The 17712-nt window shown below is 55.9% G+C and overlaps 1 protein-coding gene across 1 annotated transcript in view; it reads right to left on the bottom strand.

Moving 5' to 3' along the window:
* LOC104027345 (fer-1-like protein 4) overlaps nucleotides 1–15479 on the bottom strand; it is a 40381-nt gene extending 24902 nt beyond the window's left edge. Inside the window, exons 1-18 of the mRNA XM_075720992.1 lie at nucleotides 15401–15479; nucleotides 15211–15266; nucleotides 14082–14170; nucleotides 11868–11967; nucleotides 9492–9583; nucleotides 8843–8884; nucleotides 8565–8732; nucleotides 8215–8275; nucleotides 6830–6961; nucleotides 6606–6668; nucleotides 5511–5595; nucleotides 5076–5235; nucleotides 4686–4869; nucleotides 3704–3890; nucleotides 3129–3493; nucleotides 2373–2481; nucleotides 1391–1589; nucleotides 593–713 (exon numbers count right to left, since the gene is read on the bottom strand). Coding sequence (XP_075577107.1) covers nucleotides 593–713; nucleotides 1391–1589; nucleotides 2373–2481; nucleotides 3129–3493; nucleotides 3704–3890; nucleotides 4686–4869; nucleotides 5076–5235; nucleotides 5511–5595; nucleotides 6606–6668; nucleotides 6830–6961; nucleotides 8215–8275; nucleotides 8565–8732; nucleotides 8843–8884; nucleotides 9492–9583; nucleotides 11868–11967; nucleotides 14082–14170; nucleotides 15211–15266; nucleotides 15401–15479 — 2292 coding nt within the window. The remainder of the gene's footprint in view (nucleotides 1–592; nucleotides 714–1390; nucleotides 1590–2372; nucleotides 2482–3128; nucleotides 3494–3703; nucleotides 3891–4685; nucleotides 4870–5075; nucleotides 5236–5510; nucleotides 5596–6605; nucleotides 6669–6829; nucleotides 6962–8214; nucleotides 8276–8564; nucleotides 8733–8842; nucleotides 8885–9491; nucleotides 9584–11867; nucleotides 11968–14081; nucleotides 14171–15210; nucleotides 15267–15400) is intronic.
* Nucleotides 15480–17712: the final 2233 nt, after the last annotated feature.

Here is a 17712-nt window from a genome sequence, read left to right as displayed (position 1 = left end):
TGAAACATTGCAAGGATGTGTTTGCCACAAATGGCTTGTGCCCTTCTGCAGAGCTGGGGACTGTGAGAGTACTGCAGGTCAGTGCTGTGCTGCCAGGGACTCTCTGGAGCCTGGGGATAACCTTAACACTGGTTCTTACAACACCTTGTGTCTCAGTCCTTGAGCAGCCACTGAAACACACTGGCAAGCTTTGCTTTTGGATTTCTAAGCCCAAAAGGGAAAGACAAGGCCCTGGGAAGAGACTGCATCCCCCTGATGACAGCCCGAGGCTGAGAGTCTGCTCGCAGCAGCACCTCCCCAGTGCACATGCAGCTCAGGACTGGCAGCAGAGGAGCTTTTTGTCACATCCATCACGTCACACACTCCTCCAGGAAACACCGCCAGGCTGTGGCACAGCACGGGCAGTGGCTCTGCACTCGCTGCCCTACCTCACACATCTAAAGGGGAGGTGGGACCGAGTCCTGCAAGAGACATGGACTTTCATGGGCAGTGAGGATGTTTAAGGCAAACGTCTCACAGAGCAACTGCATGTGCTACAAGGAAAGCACACCAGGAAGGACTGTGCCACAGACAGACACCCTGAACATGCTACCAGACGCTCTGCCAGCTTGACAATCCAGTTGGAAATGCAGAGTCTCCAGGTGTGATCCTCCCAGTAGCTCCACACGTACGCGCAGGGTTTCTCATGCATCATGGGCAGACAGCTGTATGACCTAAGGGCAGCAGGCACAGGAGGTTATGGCTGCTGTTTGCAGAAAGCACGTGCCATGTCACAACACAGCGCTCGTGCACCCAGGGAGCAGCATCTGGATCTGCCCTTTGCCATCCCAAAGTAGTGCACAGGGTTTCTAACAGAGAGAGCAGCACGTGACCAGGTCAGTGAGGCTGATGGGAGCGTGGGATGCTGCCGAGATTTCTTGCTGCTATGGGACTGAGTAGTAGCAGGCACAGGGCTCAATGCAAACACCGACATTGCCAGGCCTGTGGGACAAACCAGGCAGCATTCCCAGAGCAAACATATCATCAGAAGAACTTGTCTATGTGTCTCGCCTGCCCAACACAGGACAGCATTTGCTGGAGTACTCCTCTCCTTCCTCCTCACTGGAATCAAGCCCTTGGGATGCTGCTTGCCAACCAGAAAAGGGACTGCTCTTATTGATGGGTCAGTTTCCCTGGGACCCTGTCCTTGGCCACACACCAAGCAGACACTGTAGGGCTAATGGGCAATGGCAGACAGCTAGGCCATGGCAAGCTGCAGGGTTGCAAAGAGGAGAAACACCTGCACAGAATTCACATTGCTGAGCAGACCTCCAACATCATCTGCAATAACCAACCTGGGAAGGTGGGGCAGGACCAGGGCAGGTGGGAAAGAAGGACAAAGATGACTCACCTGTCATACTCCATGGGCTCTGGTCTCTGGCTCTTCGTCACCGACTTGTTCAGTGCTGCTGAAGTTGGGGCCAGGACTTCAACATCCAGCTCACTATCCGAACCAGGGTCCAGCAAAAGCTGCTTTTCTTCTTTCACTTCTCCCTTTTCCTCTTTTCTCCGTACTTTGGTGACAGCCTCTTCAGCTTTGCCATAGTTTCCTTGAAGTTAAGCATTAAACAGTAAATAGATAAGTGTGATTACTGTTAAACAAGTTCGCTAGCTTGCAAAATCAGAGTGCAATCATCATGCCAAGAGAAGCACATGGGCATGCACTGCTTTTGGAATTAGCAGTTCAGTAGCATCCAACCACCAGAGCATCCCATGGACAGCCAGGACATCTGAGAGGGAGCTGGGCAATTGCGAGGAAGTCCTTGTGTACGCCTGCAAGTTCCACCAGCTCCACCAAGTGCCTGCTAACTGCCATCTACACCCCTACACTGGGGTCAGCAGCAGTCACTCAGGAAGACTCAGGAAGACTTCTCACCATCAAATATCTCCACCCATCCAGCTTAGCAAGTGAGGGCTTGGACCTGCTCTCCTACCGTTGTTTCCCGTTCACCCACTGTCACAGCCCCTCAGTACCACATAGCCAACCCCAGTGTCCCAGCTTCCCCTCCTTTGCTTCCCTTTCTGGCTCCCAAACCCTTCTACCTCTTCTCACCCCCACTTCCCAGGAGAGCTTCAACCACTCTCCCCAAACAGGCAGTTCAGACAAATACTGCAAATCTCCAATCCCATAGGAGAGCATCCAGACTTTTAAGGTAATTAAAGCACTGTGCACATTGCCTGGCCTCATCCCCTATTTTTCCTGAGTTCCTGTTTCAGAGGCACGAGCTGTGCAAGGGCTGGCACCTTAGGACCGCAGTGATGACTTGGGCTGTCGGAGTGAGATTCACATTGTTCCCATAGTTTCTGTACATGGGCCCCTGGGGAATACCCACCAATAGACACTTCAAAGCTGACAGGCTTGCAGCTGAGAGAGGAGTCCATCATAGTGGCTTCAAAGAAGGCAGCGAAAAGGAGGAATTCCTCCTTCCTCCCCAGCGCGTTCTGAGCAAGGAGACAGAAATCAGGCTGAGAGCCTTGTGTGCCAAAACACTGCTGCAGCAGAAATTCAGAGAGCGCCAGCACATGGCCGGTGCCCGCCAGCCCTCCCAAGGGACATCAGTGGGATGCTGCTGAGGTCACAACCACTGGGCTGCCAGACATGGGACAAATTTTCTTGGAAATCCTGGGGGGTTGGTGCAAAGCCATGGCTTTGGCTGATGCTTGTGTGAAGCCACTGAGCAGGTTTGTAGGCTAAGGGATGGCTACTGTACCAACAGAGCTGCATCCTGCTTGCCTTTCCCAGGCCAAGTGGAGACCCAGAGCCAGCTAATAGCTCCCTGGCTCCAGGGGAGAAAATGTACATGCTCAAAAGCAGCCATGCCGTGGGAATAACACACATCTGAGAGTCCTCCCTGCGCCAGGAAGGCAGTGCTTGTGGGGATACTCCAGCCTTGCTCTGGGAGGCAGTTTTGGGGCTGCAGGTGTGGCCTCGACCCTTGCAGAGGCTCAGAGAGCCCTGGATGGCCCAGCAATGGGCAGGCTGGGTTTGCTCCAGCACTGTTACACCAGCAAGTGATCCCATTGCCTCTTCCCCATGAGGCATGCCACAGGCCAGTGCGGGTCAGCCACGCCAGCACGGCAGGACTCACCTCGGGAAGTGGATGAAGCTCTTCCACCTCCACAGTGACCTCCTCAGGCTGCTCGGCCTCCTGAGAGTCCTCAGCCTCCTCCTCTCCCTGCAGCTGGCTCAGTTCTTTGGCTTTCTCCTTGGATTTCTTACTTTTCTTCTTCAGCTTCAGTTTGCTTAGGGCACCTTTTGCCTTGTCCCCAAGCTTCCTCTCTGCCATGCTGGGACTGCTGAATATTTCCACTGTGATGGCCATAAGGATGCGCCCGCGGTAGAATATCCCCTCGCCCATGCCCTCGTTGAGGTCCCTGTGGATGTCCCGCAGAGCCGAGTTCTGAGGGGAGCCATACAGGTTCACCCAGGCTGGGCCAAACGTGGGATTAAAGCCTGCAGCAACAGGGACAGGGTCTAATTACACCACATGGTGCTGCTGCAGAGACACCTTCCCCAAAAAGAGAGACCAGGACACAGGGATGCGAGCGTGCTTCAGCCACGCCTGCTTCCCACCTCCAGGAGACCACCATGGCCAAGCAGAGGGTGCATGGCTTGGGGCTGCCCAGGATGCCCTGCCCTGAGGGCAGCCCTGCCAGGCCTCACCATTCCTGCCAGGGTCTGAGATCTGCTGCAGATCAATGTAGTGCGTAGCGATGGCCACGTCACCAACATTGGCATCATCCAGCACCTGGACTTTTATCTTCCTGGCCAGAGGCGGGAACATCTCGATAAAGCTGATCTGCTCGTTCCACTCAGGCTCGGTGGTGTTGGTCTCCACTGATGTTTCCCCCTGGGAAGGAGAAAGTGTGAAAGCTACGCAGTCCCAGCCGGTGGACAGAGCAAGGGATGCCTCAGAGCCTCTCTGGGAATGGCATATCCTCCTGTCCCACCCGCAGATGGTGCTGGGGCAGGCTCTGCAGGTGGTGGTCTCCCTGCTCCTGCCCCCGGCCCAGCAATTGCTTTCTGTGCTTCATCAAGGGGGGCTGTTCCAAGGCCCTGGCCGTGCCCTGCACAGCCAAGGGAAACACCGGAAGCAAGCGGGCAGCACCACCAGACCCAGAGGTGTTGCAGGGTCCCCTGGGAGCACCCCCAGGCACACCAGGCTGCCCAGGGACTGATTCTCATCTTAATGGATATCACAGGATCAGAAACCCTGGCCTTGGGTGCAGGAAAAGGGCCATTAGCTCAGTAAACTCTCCCAAGGGTGTCAGGCTGAGTCCAGCTTGCCACAGAGGACTTATGCTCCAGGATTTATTTGACCCTCTCCCTACATTTAGGGGGATGAAATCTCTGCCTGCACAGCCAGTAGTTCAGCCAGTGGCTGTGCTCAGGTCTGGGGCTGTCCACTGTGCAGCTCTCTGCAGAGACAAAACTCCCATAAAAGCCTTCTCATCCAGACACCGTGCATCCATGGCCACATGGCTCAGGCCACTGCCAAAGACAGCAAGACTTGGGCTCTCCCAGCCCATCTCTGGTGGGATTGCTGTGCCCCACAGAGGCTCCTGGCAGCATCAGCCCAGCACATGCTGCCACACAGCAAAGAGAGGACCAGCCTGGCCCCACGCAGACCCCCCAGCAGACTCACCTGCTGCCCACAGAATGAGACCTGCACGTATGGGTCAATAAAGACTTTTTTCTCCCCTATGATCTTGGAGAAACCACCCATGATGCCCGAGCTCATGTTGGGAAGGCCCTCGGCACGATACAGCTTGATGCAGACCCTGGCCCAGGGTCTCTCTGCAGGGACTCTCTTAGGCAACAGCAGGTTCCTGAAAGACAAATTCATGTCCTGAAGCCCAGGAAACATGATGCTGGGAAATGCCCTGACTGGCAGGAGGTTTGGATCCTGCCCCACCACAGGTGTCTTTCCCTGGGTCTTTCCCCATCAGAAGAGGGAAAAATGGGGCAAAAAAGGTAGCGTGAGGAGAGACCTGACTGTTTTCCCCAGAGCCATGCAAGACTGCACTGCACCTACCTTTCAATGTCCTCATCCCGGCTGCTGGAAGAGGTGGGAAGGGAGCCCACAATGTCCCCACGTGCGGTGACGGAGATGTTGCACTTCACAAAGCCTTTCACGCCTGCCCGGGTGTCTGTGGGATCACTGATAACAGCCCACTTCTGGAAAAACCTGTGATCTGAGAGGGAAGGGAAGGAGTTTCCTGTGGATAGTGCAGGTTACCGTTTCACATCGCAACTACATTTGCCCAAAGATTGCCCTGACCCTGCCTCTGAAGATGCAGGAGGTGTCACCAGCCCTCGGACAGCTGGGAGGAGAAGCAAGTGCTGGTCCTCATGTGACCTACGTGCTTTAAAGACAGGCCCCTCACCAGACCCAGCAGAGCATGAAGGAAGCATCAGTTTCGGACAAAGCCAGGGTCAGGGAGCAGGTACGCAGTGCAGTCGGTCATACCTGGCTGGCTGTACACTGTCACAACGTCCATCTTGAACGTTCCTATGCACGTTCCCAGGAACGGTATCTTCTTCGAGTGAAAAACCTGCAGACAGTACAAATCCCCCTGAGCACCAAGAGATGTGGGCAGCCAGGTGACACATCCAGACGTCTCTGAGGAGGACAGGACTGCTAGGGCAGAATGCCCATTCCACCCCACAGCTCAGGCAGTGGTTGCAAGCCCCTCATACACATTGACTCATCTGAGTTAGCCCTGGGACAAACCCATTCCCGCCCAACCGTTCCCACAAAGCCCACCAGCCCGTAGCCCTCAGTCAAACCTGGGCCAAGGCAAATTCATGTGCAACCAATTCAGCTTCCTCTGCCAAGCCCCAGATAAGCCAAATCCCTACGACGGACCAAGGGCAGACCTGCTTTCCCGCAGAAAGTCCTATGTCCATATCCTGCTGGGTCAGGGCAGAGCCATGCCCCCACCAGGCTAGTGTCTCTCCCAAAGCCTGAGCCTTGCTCAGTGCTTGCTGAACCCATATCACCAGAAGAGATGTGTAGCCTTTCACAGGGAAAGCACTGGAGATCGTGTGGCAAAGGAGGTGCTGGCTGGGTTTAGCTATCTGCAGAAAAGCCCCATGTCTTGGGGAAGCCCCCGCGCTTTGGGCCAGGGAATTTTTGAAGACTGCTCTCTGCCTGCCTGGGCAGGCACAAAGCACTGCTGAGCTCTCCTCACACCAGTCATTCGCCTCCACAACCTGCAGGATGAGGCTCCAGGGTAAGGGGCAGCAGGGAATCGCCCCCAAAACAGCAGAGCAGCAGGAAACTGCCCCATGGGCCCCACTTCAGTCACCGGATGCAGAGAAAACCTGACACGGAGGAGGTGGGAAGGCAGCACTACCCAGCACTGGCTCAGAGCTGGGCCAGGTCTCTGCCCCACTGTGGCCGCAGGAAGGTCCTTTGGCCTCTCTGCAGGGCAGATGCCTCTGGCTAGAAAGCCTGCCTGGTACTGGTACCCTTGCTTTGCCCATCAATCCCAGCATCTACATGCAGAAGCGTTGGGCTGTACCAGTTACTGATGAAAGATACAGAGGAGGACATACTTACCGAGATCTCTATGAGTCTGTGGAACAAAATGTCCCTCGGCTCATGGAATTCGAACAAAAAATACTGAAAGAGAAGAGCAAGACAGCTGAGCCCCAGGCTCTCAACATGGCCCCCAAGCACCCCTGCCTGAGAGCCACTGCATCCCAAGCATCCCCTGCAATGATGGCCCCAGCCACCTGGGACACCGGTCGGGCAAGGCCGGAGCCTCTGTCCGTATCACATACTTCATTGTAGAAGGGGCAGTTTGTTGAATTCTGCGTTGCTGTGTGCCTCTTCTCCTCTCCAACCTTGACTACCACAAAGGGGTTAATGTTCACCCCCACCAGCTTCTGTGCTTCAATGATATTAATCCCAACCTAAGAAAACATGGGAGAAAACGCTCAGATCAGCACTCTCCTTGTTTCCAGCTCCATCTTGAGCTTGTTTCAGCAATACCAGTACGCAAATGTGCAGGGTCCTCTCACCGCAGGGGCGGATGCTTTGGGTAGGCAAGAGCATGGCTGCTGAAATCTACTATAGCCACGACAAACCAAAATGGTATTTGAGATATTTGTTTCTTTCAGACAAGCAAGGAAATGAAGTGTTAAATCCCCAGCACCTTTGACAAGAGCAGCCTCCCCAGCGGCACTGTCCCCACTCAGTTCCTGATCCCAAGGGGATGCAAACCCACTGCTCCCACATGGTGGGGTCCATCTTGGAGAAGATGCTCTTTGTATCTTCTGTCAATACTTCTCTTTGAATCCTACTGAGATGGACACCATTGGAAAGACTGGAATGTGGCTATCTCATTTACTGCAACTGGTTACAGGTCTAAGACATGGGAGAAATTTTCTCATGTTTGCTCTCAGTACAAGCAACTAGCCAGTTGTTAAGGTGAAAAATAATAGCTTCAAGAAAAGGATGGTAGGAAATTCCACCCCCACAAAAGCTTCCTGTTTGGTGGATAGGACCCAGCCCTGAAAAGCAGGAGACACAAATGTGAGTCCACGTTTACTGAGAACCCAGAAAGGATTTAAATCCATAGCCAGGCTGGAACACCTGCCCTGAAATCTGCAGGGCAAAAGATGGGATGGAACTCCATTTCCAAACTTCACAGTGATTTCAAATAACCCTGAAGTCAGAGCATTGGCCAGAGCCACAGCTTCATTCCAGCCTCCCAGCATCTCCAAGAAAGCCCCTGCAGCAGCCCTCCACCCCCAGCCATGTCCCACAGATGTCCCTGGGGGCCCAGACAAGGCCCTGAGGAAGCTGGCAGGTGCCAGGCCTGCCTGTGTGCTCTCTGAAGCTTGGCTCAGGCAGTGTTTTGGAGTGCCGCATGTGTCTGTCAGGCTGATTCCCTTCTCCTGTACATCCAGAGCTAACTACATGGCCCAAAAAGAAATTCTGCTCTGGGCTGGCTGATGTTGGAGCCAGCACTCATGAGTGCACTTCCTTCAGGGAATCTCACACCTTACCCAGGGAAGCCACACAAAGCAAGAGGGCATCTTCATGCTAGAGGCCTTGCCGGGGCACGTGGCAACTGGAGAAGCCCAGGCCCGCAGCAAGGCAGCGAGGGACCAGCTGCGGGGCCAGAGGCAGTTGCAGGGACATGCACCCAATGCTGCAGTACCTGGAAGCTCTGTGGGGTTGGAGCGGCAAAGAGGTCCCGTGTGGAGCAAAGTCTGGAGCGGCTGCACAGAAAAACAACCAGGGTAAGCAGGTCTCTTCATCTACATGGACCTGAGCAAGACCCTGCCAAGGGAAGCAATGGAAACCCTGGCAAATAATGGCTCTTTGCCCTGGGAATGAGCAAATCCCCAACAGTCCCTCTTTGGGACTATTGGAGGTTGAAGGTTTCTGACATTTTGCAGAAGCAGAATGCCAAGAGATGCAGGATTCCCCCAGAAATGACCCCATGAGCTGGCGCTTTCCACCCCAGGGCCCAAGCAGAGGCAAGAGAGAAGAGCACGCCATGGATACCTCTTCACAGGGCTGAAGACAATGCCCGAGACCTCCATCTCGGACACATCGTAGAAATCTTCTTCCTCCTCTTCCTCTTCCTCATCAGTCTCCAGGCCTTTTGCCAGCTTCCTGCCCAGCACAGTGGCCCTCCTGTCCAGTTCGCTTGCTCTCGGCCCCTCGGCTGCCCTGCAAACCCCCCGCCACGTCATGCGCCACGTTGTCAGCCCGGACGAGTAGGTTGTGCGCTCCCTTCCACCCAGGAGGGTGAGCTGATACACTCAAGTAGGGCTACTTACTCCAGCTCCTCAAATCCAGGATTGCAGATGATTAACTCCGAACTGTAAGAAAAACAGATGTTTTGCTGAAAAAACAAGCGCGTTACGGCTGTTCACTGATGCATTTAAGTAACAGTGCCACAACAATGCTCCTGCTTGGCTCCTGGCAGGGACACAAGCATCCTCCTAAGGGATGCTTTTCCTCTCTCTGCCAGGTGTGCCTGCTGCTTTGCCTCTGGCACTCCAGAAGTGACATTCCCCACACCTTGCTGCTGCCTGTCATCCTGTCCACCCAGACACCTTCATCTCCCCTGGTTTTGGGCACCACCTGTGTACAGGATGTCTGGGGTTGCTACGGTCCAAAGCTATGCTCTCTGCAACTTTGCAACCATGGTGTCTTGCTCCCATCAGCCAGGAAGGCTGCAGAAATGCTCTCAAGTCTGAAGGGACTTCCAGGCTGCAGTGGGTTGTTGCAGTCACGGGCTTTTTGTGAAGACAAGGTATTTTCTTTCCAAGAGCCCTGCTCACTTATTGCTGCTGTAGAGCAGACATGCATTAGCCTGGCCAGACGTGGAGAGTAAATGAGGTTGGATTGCATCCCAAAGGCCACCACTGGCAAAGGCAGCTGTACAAGCTGCCTGGAAATTTGCTCCTCCCAGGATTTCAGTACCTGTCTTTCATCTCATAGACAAAGTCCTCTTCAACCCAGGTCCCAGCTGAGCCATCTGGAGGCTGGTAGCGCAAATCCAACTCAATGTAGATCTACAAACGGAAAATGAAACTGCCTGAGAGCTTGGCGGCCGCAAAACAACTGCAGAAATGTCATGGCAAAGGGGAAGGGGAGCTTGGAAGAAAAAAATATGTGAGGTGCTGGTGGAAAGAAGGAGGAAGGCAGTCACAACCCCACAAGAAGCCTATTTATACCAGACTCTCCTTGTCTGCCCCCATCAACAAGCTAGAGTTAACCAAACTCCCTCCCCTACAGCTTCCCAAACTCCAGGATTCACTGAATAAAAGCTGGCTCAAGTTTCCAAATCTAAAATATACCATGGAGAGGCACCGGAGAGCCATCTTGGGGCACTGTTGACAAGGAAAGTGGGGAAAGTCCTGCAGCAGAGCAAGCTAACATGCAGGGGTTTGGAATGGTCTCTCTGCGGGAGGCACAAGACAGCTGGCAGAGCATCCCCAGGCATGACAGCTTGGTTTAAAACACCACAGAAGACATAAGCACACACAGAGCCTGCATCACAAGAGACATTGACTTAGCGTTACGGATGAAGAAGGACGGACAGAGAAGTATGGGAAATGCTGGGTATCGGCACAGCCAGCATGGGTCTGAAAACACTTGGTCTACAGGTGACCAGCCTGATCTCAAACCAACACAAATGCAGACGAATTTCCCAGTGGAGGCCAAAATCACAGCCATGGAGAAGGCCATTTCTCAGTAGGCTGAAGGGGATGTACAAGCTGGGTTCATAGCTCAGTCCCTGAAAAACACATGTTTCTGGGAGGAGAAGTACCGCCCCAGAAGGCAGCAGTACAGTGGCTGGGAAAGGCAGCAGCAAAGGCTGGCTGGATGCATAAGCCTGAGATAAAGCTGGGTGAATAGTTGAGGTTCTGAAAAAAACCCTTCAAACCACCAGAAGAAAAAAGGGGTGCAAATGAGTCAAGTCCCAGAGAAGAACTGGACTTGGAATAGCAGGAAAGGCTTTGTTCCCACTTTGCTAAAGGAGTAGTGGTTGAAACAGCCTCTCTCCCTTGGGGACGTGTCTCTTCCCAGCGGAGCTGAGGAAGAGGGTCTCAGGCTGCTCTTGGATGGGCGTCCAGTCTTGCTTGCCCTATTTCTGTCCCCCACAGCCCTTGTACAGCCAGGGCTGCACAATCAAAAACTAACCTGGCAAAACCGAATACGTTTTTTGGGGTTTTTTTGGTTGGAGTGGCTCATCAGCATGAGTGCTGGTGTTAGCACAAGGGAAGAGGCAGCCAGGGGCAAAGGGTTGGGCCGCAGAGCAGCTCTGACCTTACAGCGGTGTAAGTGCCCCTAGCTCGGTCCCCTCAAACCAGTGCCAGCACGGAGTGCTGCTGAAGGGTCGGTCTAGTCCCTGTCCCTTTGCTGGCATGAACGTTTACGCAGTGAGCTGCATCGGGCTAAAAACAATCCTGGAAATGCTCAGTTTCCACCAGGACCTGCTCCGTGATCCAGCCAGCTCACCAATATGGAAAAGCCATGCCTGTGTCACTCAGGCTCATCGTGGTCTGGTGGCCACAGAGCTGCATCCCACATGCCACCACGGGGGTGAGTCAGGCTGCCCGCAGGAAGAGCAAACAGGGGCGCAGCACATCATAGGGCTGTCCACCTCCACCTCTCCTCCTCCCAGCCCTGCCCGCAGCCCTGGCACCGAGCCCTGGTTGCGCAGCACTTGCTGAACCATGCCTGTGCACCCAGCTGGCAGGAAACAGTTCATTTTTGGGTCATGTTCATTTTCCACCAGCACAAAGGGCCCAGTGAGCCCTGGCGCCGGGGTGGGAGGGGAGTGGGACTCCAGGCATCAGAGCTGCTCATGCTGCCCCAGACCATCATTAAGCCATCTAGTTAGCACTGGTGTTTAAGCCAAAAGCTCACCAGGGGTCCCGAGGCACCCTGCCACCTTCAGCCTCACCCTACAGCTCCCCTCTGCTCTGCACCCTGCAGCAGCCCACACCCACACACCACATGGTGCAGGATGCAGATGAAATACCACCTCCTACATCCATCACCCAGACCCAGGGAGGTTTTACTAAGCCTCCCTCTGTTCATCCAGGCCCTCAGCAGCTCTCCAGGGCCCCCAGCCCATCCCACGCACTTTTGGGTGCTCCTAGAACCACTTGATGGGTGTGAAGCGGCTGCACCCCTGCACAGAGAGGGCACAAACACCACAACGCACCCAGGCTCAAAGCAGCACCTTGGAGTCCCACTCAGCCCTAAATCCACCTGGGAAGCACCACACAAGGTTTCCCACAAAGCCTTCCAGATTGCGGATGGCCAGGCTACCCATGGGGGACTTACACCGGTGACTCTGTGGTTCCTGTCGACGAGGGCCTCCCGGATGATCAGCCTCCCGGATGTCACCAGGTGCTGAAGGCTGAGGACAAGGGTACCAAGAAGCCTGGAACAAAACCAGAGGCTGCAGCGATACTGTACGTGGCATCAGTGCCTACATCCTGGGGGAAGAGGGTACCAGGATCTCCGCTCTCCTGCTCACAGCCCCTCCAAGCTGCGGTGAAGGCAGTGGACTGCTGCAGCACTTTGCATAGGGAGTCCAGCAGCCAAAATACCTGAGACCCACTGACCCTGCATGCAGGTCACGCCTCCATCCCAGCCACGCCCAGGCAGCTGCTTGCAACTGAGCTGCCTGTTAAAGGCTTGCGCAGATCCAGCCCCACTGAGCGTGAGGGAGCAATCCCCTTCGGCAGAGCTGGGCTTCACAGCCTGGGTTCGGGCACCCGGAGGAGCTGGGGTGACTCTTCCCAGACAAAACTGGGCAGCGGAGGCTCCACACAAGGAAATCCAGAAAGAGGACATAAAGCCACGACTGCAGGGATGTCTGCAGCAAGCGGGGCCAAAATTTACCTACTCCGAAGGGGCTTCTCCCTGGGGAGGAGTCATCTATCTGCCCCCCTCCAAGTGGCAGTAACACATGTGAGGTCGCATTCAGCTGCTCCTAACCCCACCCTGTGTTACCGCTGTCTGGAGCCCGTTCGTGTGTTGGCCTCCACCTCCCACTGGCAGCTCCGCCGGCAGCTGAGCTAAGCCCCACGCGAAGCAGAGCTTCCTGCTGCCCGCTGGAAACCACCATCGGGGCGTTTCACCGCCTGCCCAGGACCAAGACAGGAGGAATCATTCCCCAGTCACCTCCATTTCAGCTGCGAGCTGCTGATCTCTCGTATCCCCTCTCCCCTCCCCATTCTCTGAGACACAGAGTCTGTCTGGTCTCCTACCCCCGAGGAAGGAGCCTCTCCGCTCATCCTCCTCCTCTCCAGCTTTTCCAGCTCGGTGCTGCTGCCACAGAAAGGCTGCGCATGCAGAGACCACGGATCAATACAGCAGCATAACAAATTTTTCCCTTCTGTCCTTCCACACTTTCTTTCTATTTATTTTTGATCATCCCAGTGCGCTGACCCACTGCTTTTAAACTGTAATGTCTGCCACCTGCCATTACTCTGCTCCCCAGCAGCAGTGGTGTGTGGAGAGGTGCTGCCGGTGCCAGTCCAGCCATTTCCCGTTGGAATTCTTTGCTCAGCACCACCAGGCCCTAGTGATTTGTTACTGTTTGTTTTACCTATTTGTCCTGTAGCTGTTTCTATTGACATTTCAGTCGGAGACAATTTCTCTGATCCAGCTCTCATACGGAAATCATCCAGTAAACAGTGACACAAAGTTCACCCACATTTTCTGCTCTGGATTTCTCTCTAAGTGTCTCACATGTGCTGCACTCATCTGCTTCCTCCACACCCTCTCCGACAGACTTGTAATGGCTTTGAAAAGGTTTGTATTATTAACTGCCTCTAGAAAGTTGCTCCTGTTGATGTTTCTTCAGCTCTTACACTTTGCTTATCAGAGCTGGCACCCTTCCCTGCATCCTCGTTTCACGTGTCCTGGAAGGACGTGCCTCTGCTCCCTTGCTTGCTTCACCACGACTACTCAATCTGTCACCTCTACTCTTGGGTTTCCCTGAAGTATTTTACAACTGCTGGAATAGCCACTGAGCTCACAGTATTGTGTCTGTGCCACCTAGAAGCATTTTAAATTCTGGCTGATCCTTTAAATTTAAGTTGCTGTCTTTTTTAAAGGTTAAACCATACTACCATGGGCTCGGTGCTTTTCCCTGCTGATAGGCATGTTCAATTTGGGAGCAGCACGCTCACCACGTGGATCTACAGCATGAGAGAAGGTCTCCACTCTGGTGCAAGTCCTGCCCTTGTGAAATAGGTCCCTAAAAAATACAGCTACCTTTGTCCCACCTGAGGGTCTGATCTGGATCCTCAGGTAGTCTTTGTAACTGCTGGCACAATTAAGTCATTCCCCTTTTTTAACTTAATATACACAGCACTGCTGCCCCACCAGAACAACCAGCTCCATCCCTCTTCTATAACTTGTATCCTGCTCATCTTCCTTCCATCAAATTTCCAATAAATATTTTCTACTCCCAGTAGAAAATGTAAAGCCCAGTATGTCTCTTCCCCCACCTCTGCTGGTCACCCCAACAACCAAAGGACCTACCTGTTACTGAAAACCTTGCTGCAGTTGTAAACCTTAATGGACAGCATCTCTCCCATCACAAGCTTCCCGTAGTGAGGCCAGCGAAAGAGCTACAAACAAACAGAGCGGGAAGAGATGACAATTCATTTCCAGCCACGCTTTCCCGTGTTTGGTGGCTGGTCGGTCTCCCCTGCAAGGTGACTGAACCAACGAGCACAACAAAAAGCCGCTGCGGTGGGAAGTTACTTTCCCACTGGCCAGGGCAGACCCTGCAGCTGAGAACGGAGGAAGGATGGGGAGGGGAGCGAGAGCCCCTCCAGCAGCACAGAGCCACAGGTTGGCTGCTAAAGAAGCCAGAGCATCGTCGCCCTGAAAAGAGGAGAATGCTTGTCCCTGCTGAGGTCCCTGAGCTGGCAGGTTATGAGACGGGGCACGGGAATGTGCAGAGGTACTTGGGGAGAAGACATCCCCCAGGGCAGGGAGCCATCAGGCTCAGGCACATTGCAAAGCTGCAGCCCAAGGCCGCGATTCACCTGACAGCCAAACTGGGCGGCTGCCTTGTGGCTGGCAAGAGGGAAGGGTCCCTCCTGCCCCCCAGGCCTTCTCCCCTTCCCCAGGCAGCCCAGAAGCATCCGGAGGGGATGGGAGAGGGGATGGGAGAGGGGATGGGAGAGGGGATGGGAGAGGGGATGGGAGAGGGGATGGGAGAGGGGCGATGGGAGAGGGGCGATGGGAGAGGGGCGATGGGAGAGGGGCGATGGGAGAGGGGCGATGGGAGAGGGGCGATGGGAGAGGGGCGATGGGAGAGAGGGGATGGGAGAGAGGGGATGGGAGAGGGGCGATGGGAGAGAGGGGATGGGAGAGAGGGGATGGGAGAGAGGGGATGGGAGAGAGGGGATGGGAGAGAGGGGATGGGAGAGAGGGGATGGGAACCACCCGCCAGCCCGGTACAGCCGTGCTTTTGCAGGCTTCAGGGACACGAGGGTGAAGGTGGGCGCTAGGAGGAACGCTTCCCGGCCCACCCGCTCCCCCATCACCACCTCCCACCCCACGAGGCACCGACCAAGACGCCGCCGTGTCCCATCCCTGTCCCACGGCTGACACTTGCGGGGGAGCCCCGGCGCCCCGCACCCCGCCAGTGTGCCCTCACCTCCCCGAAGACGGCCTCCGGGCCGCAGCGGATCTTCCTCGTCTTCTGGGTGAAGCCTTGGGGAGGAGAGGGGAGGCGTGAGGCGCCGGCGGGCCCGCACGGCCCAGACCAGCGCTGCCCGCCCGCCGCGGGGACGGCGGGCCCCGTCCCTCCCTGCCTGCCTCCCCCCGGGGCCGGGGCCGGGGCCCACCTCGGAAGCTGAGCTGCACCTGCCGCTCGCCGCGGCCCGGCAGCCGGGAGAGGCGCCGCACGCCGACGCTGAGCGCCATGGAGCCGGTGGCGGGCAGCGCTGCCCCGCTCGGCCCCGCTCCGCCCGGCCGTGACTCAGCCCCGACCGGTTCTGCCGCCTGCTCCCCGCCCCGGGGGCCTGGCCACCCCCGCCGAAGGGCACGGAGGAGCCGGGGGCAGCCCGGGCTGAGCCCCCCGGGGCCGCGGCCCAGCGGGGAGCACTCGGCCGGGCGGGCTCGGGAGGCGCCTGCCCTGCGCCCTGCGGCCCCGACGGCGCCGGGCCCTGGGGCAGCACCGAGGAGCGGCCTGCGGGAGCCAGGGAGCGCAGCGCAGGGCACTCGCCCTTCCCAGGGCTGGGAGCGGACGGAGAAGGGAAAATCCCCCAGCAGCCAGGCTTCAGGGCCGGCCTAGTGGCCCGCGGGGGGGACAGGGACTGCCGAAGGATGCCAGCCCAAGTGCGGCAGCGAGGACAGGAACCCAGCTCTGCTCTCTCCCAGCCCCGCGCCTTCTCCAGCACAAAATCACGGCTTCTGTGGTTAAAACCCTCAAAGCAAACAGAGGGAAGGTGGGGAAGGGAAGCCAGCTGGGCCAGCTCACAGCCCTCTGATTAGGAGGGTTGGGCTCCCCTGGCACGAGGAAACTGCTCGGAGCAGCATGAGCTCAGCAGCCCCTGCTCTCCTGCCTCCTACCCCACACGGGGCCAGGAGAGCTAAGCTGGCGTAGGTGGGATGCCGGAGCACTTCTGGGGACAGAGGCTGCAGCCCAGGTGCCAGCTGTCTGCGGGACAGAGACGAGCACTGAAATCCACGGACAGTGGGGTAGGAGCTCCAGCTGCTCCGCAGGGCCTCGCAGCAGGGAGGGAGACCTGGGGCACATCATGCCAGGAGCCAGCTGTGCTCGCAGCTGCGCTCACCGGCTTGGCCTGACACAGCTCATCTCACCTGCATGAGAACTGGTAAACGAGAGCTGCTGGGGCCCTTTTGGAGCACAGACTTAGGCCAGATTAAAGCAATCATACAATCATGAGCTCAGCAAGATTTGGAAAGCATTTCTTCCTCCTGCGGATCTGGCTCTCCCACTCAGCGCCCAGCACCAAACACCTGCATCCACGCACACCATAGAGCTCATTGCAGTAGGCCAGGGTGGCTAATCCAGATCCACAAACACCAAAGGGTGAATCATGCCTGTGCAATGCCAGGCTGCTTCAAATAGCCCTGCGGTTATTCCCTTTATCTCCCTCTTGCACAAGAGCTTTCTGGAGAGCCAGGGAACTGGTGCCAGTGGCAGTGGAAACAAGTCACAGTGGGGAAGATGCCACTTCATGGTGCAGCAACAAAACACAGCGGGCCAGCAGCGTTCGGCACCGCTTTTGTGAACCCAAATGGGGAAGCCAGTCAGTTTAGGGCAGCACAGAAAGCTCAGTGCACCAACCCCACTCCCAGTCATGGCTGGAGGGGGGCAAGGGGTGCAATTCAGGCTGTTTACTGAGACACTCAGACCACCAAAGTGTGCCACTTAGGGGTGGATCCAGTATTGCTCAAAACTGATCAAAAGCCATCATCTCCCGGTGGAGTTTGTGTGGCTTCCTCAAACACCTGAAGAGGCCCCATCACTTGCACTCACCTGAAGACAGTGCCTCAGTTTTGGTGAAACAGTCCCTGGGGGAACCAAACATTTTAGATCCCAAGCAGGGCCCTTAGCCCAACAAGCTGTCTGGGCAAAGAAGGGGGATGGAGCATTATCTCCCATAGAGGAAGGAGCTCTGTCAGGTAGCATGGCAGAGTCTGGCATGAAATGTCACTGGTGTTTATTGCCAGGTGTCCTAGAAGCAAGAGGAACCCTCCCTGATGAGCTCCCACGTGCAATAGCTTTTGATTTATACAAAGCCCCAAGGCTGAAATACCTTTGGGGACCGCAAGGACGGGGTGCTTGCTCAATCTTGGCCAAGGCCAGGGTAGAGAGACTTCTGGGGTGTTTCCCGTGCTTACTGTGGAGATAAAGCAATAGTGATCCAGGATGGAGAGCACGCACTGGCATTGGGCAAGAGCAGTACATTCTTCTGAGGAAGAAAACCTGAGCTCAAACCCGAGCTCTCACCTACCTAAAGCGACAACCATGCCGTAAATCTGCATTCCAGCTACACCCAGGGCAGCACAAGGCAGGAGACATACCTGCCAGCCTCTCACCAAAGCACCCAGCAGCTGTCTTCACTGCCTGGGGAAGAGTCAAGAATGAGAGACAACGGGCAAACCTGCACCTTCCCAGTTCAGCAGC

The sequence above is a fragment of the Pelecanus crispus genome, chromosome 14 (assembly GCF_030463565.1).
Source record: "Pelecanus crispus isolate bPelCri1 chromosome 14, bPelCri1.pri, whole genome shotgun sequence".
NCBI lineage: Eukaryota > Metazoa > Chordata > Aves > Pelecaniformes > Pelecanidae > Pelecanus > Pelecanus crispus.
The sequence above is the reverse complement of the archived record's forward strand: the minus strand, read 5'-3'. Positions and strand labels throughout refer to the sequence as shown.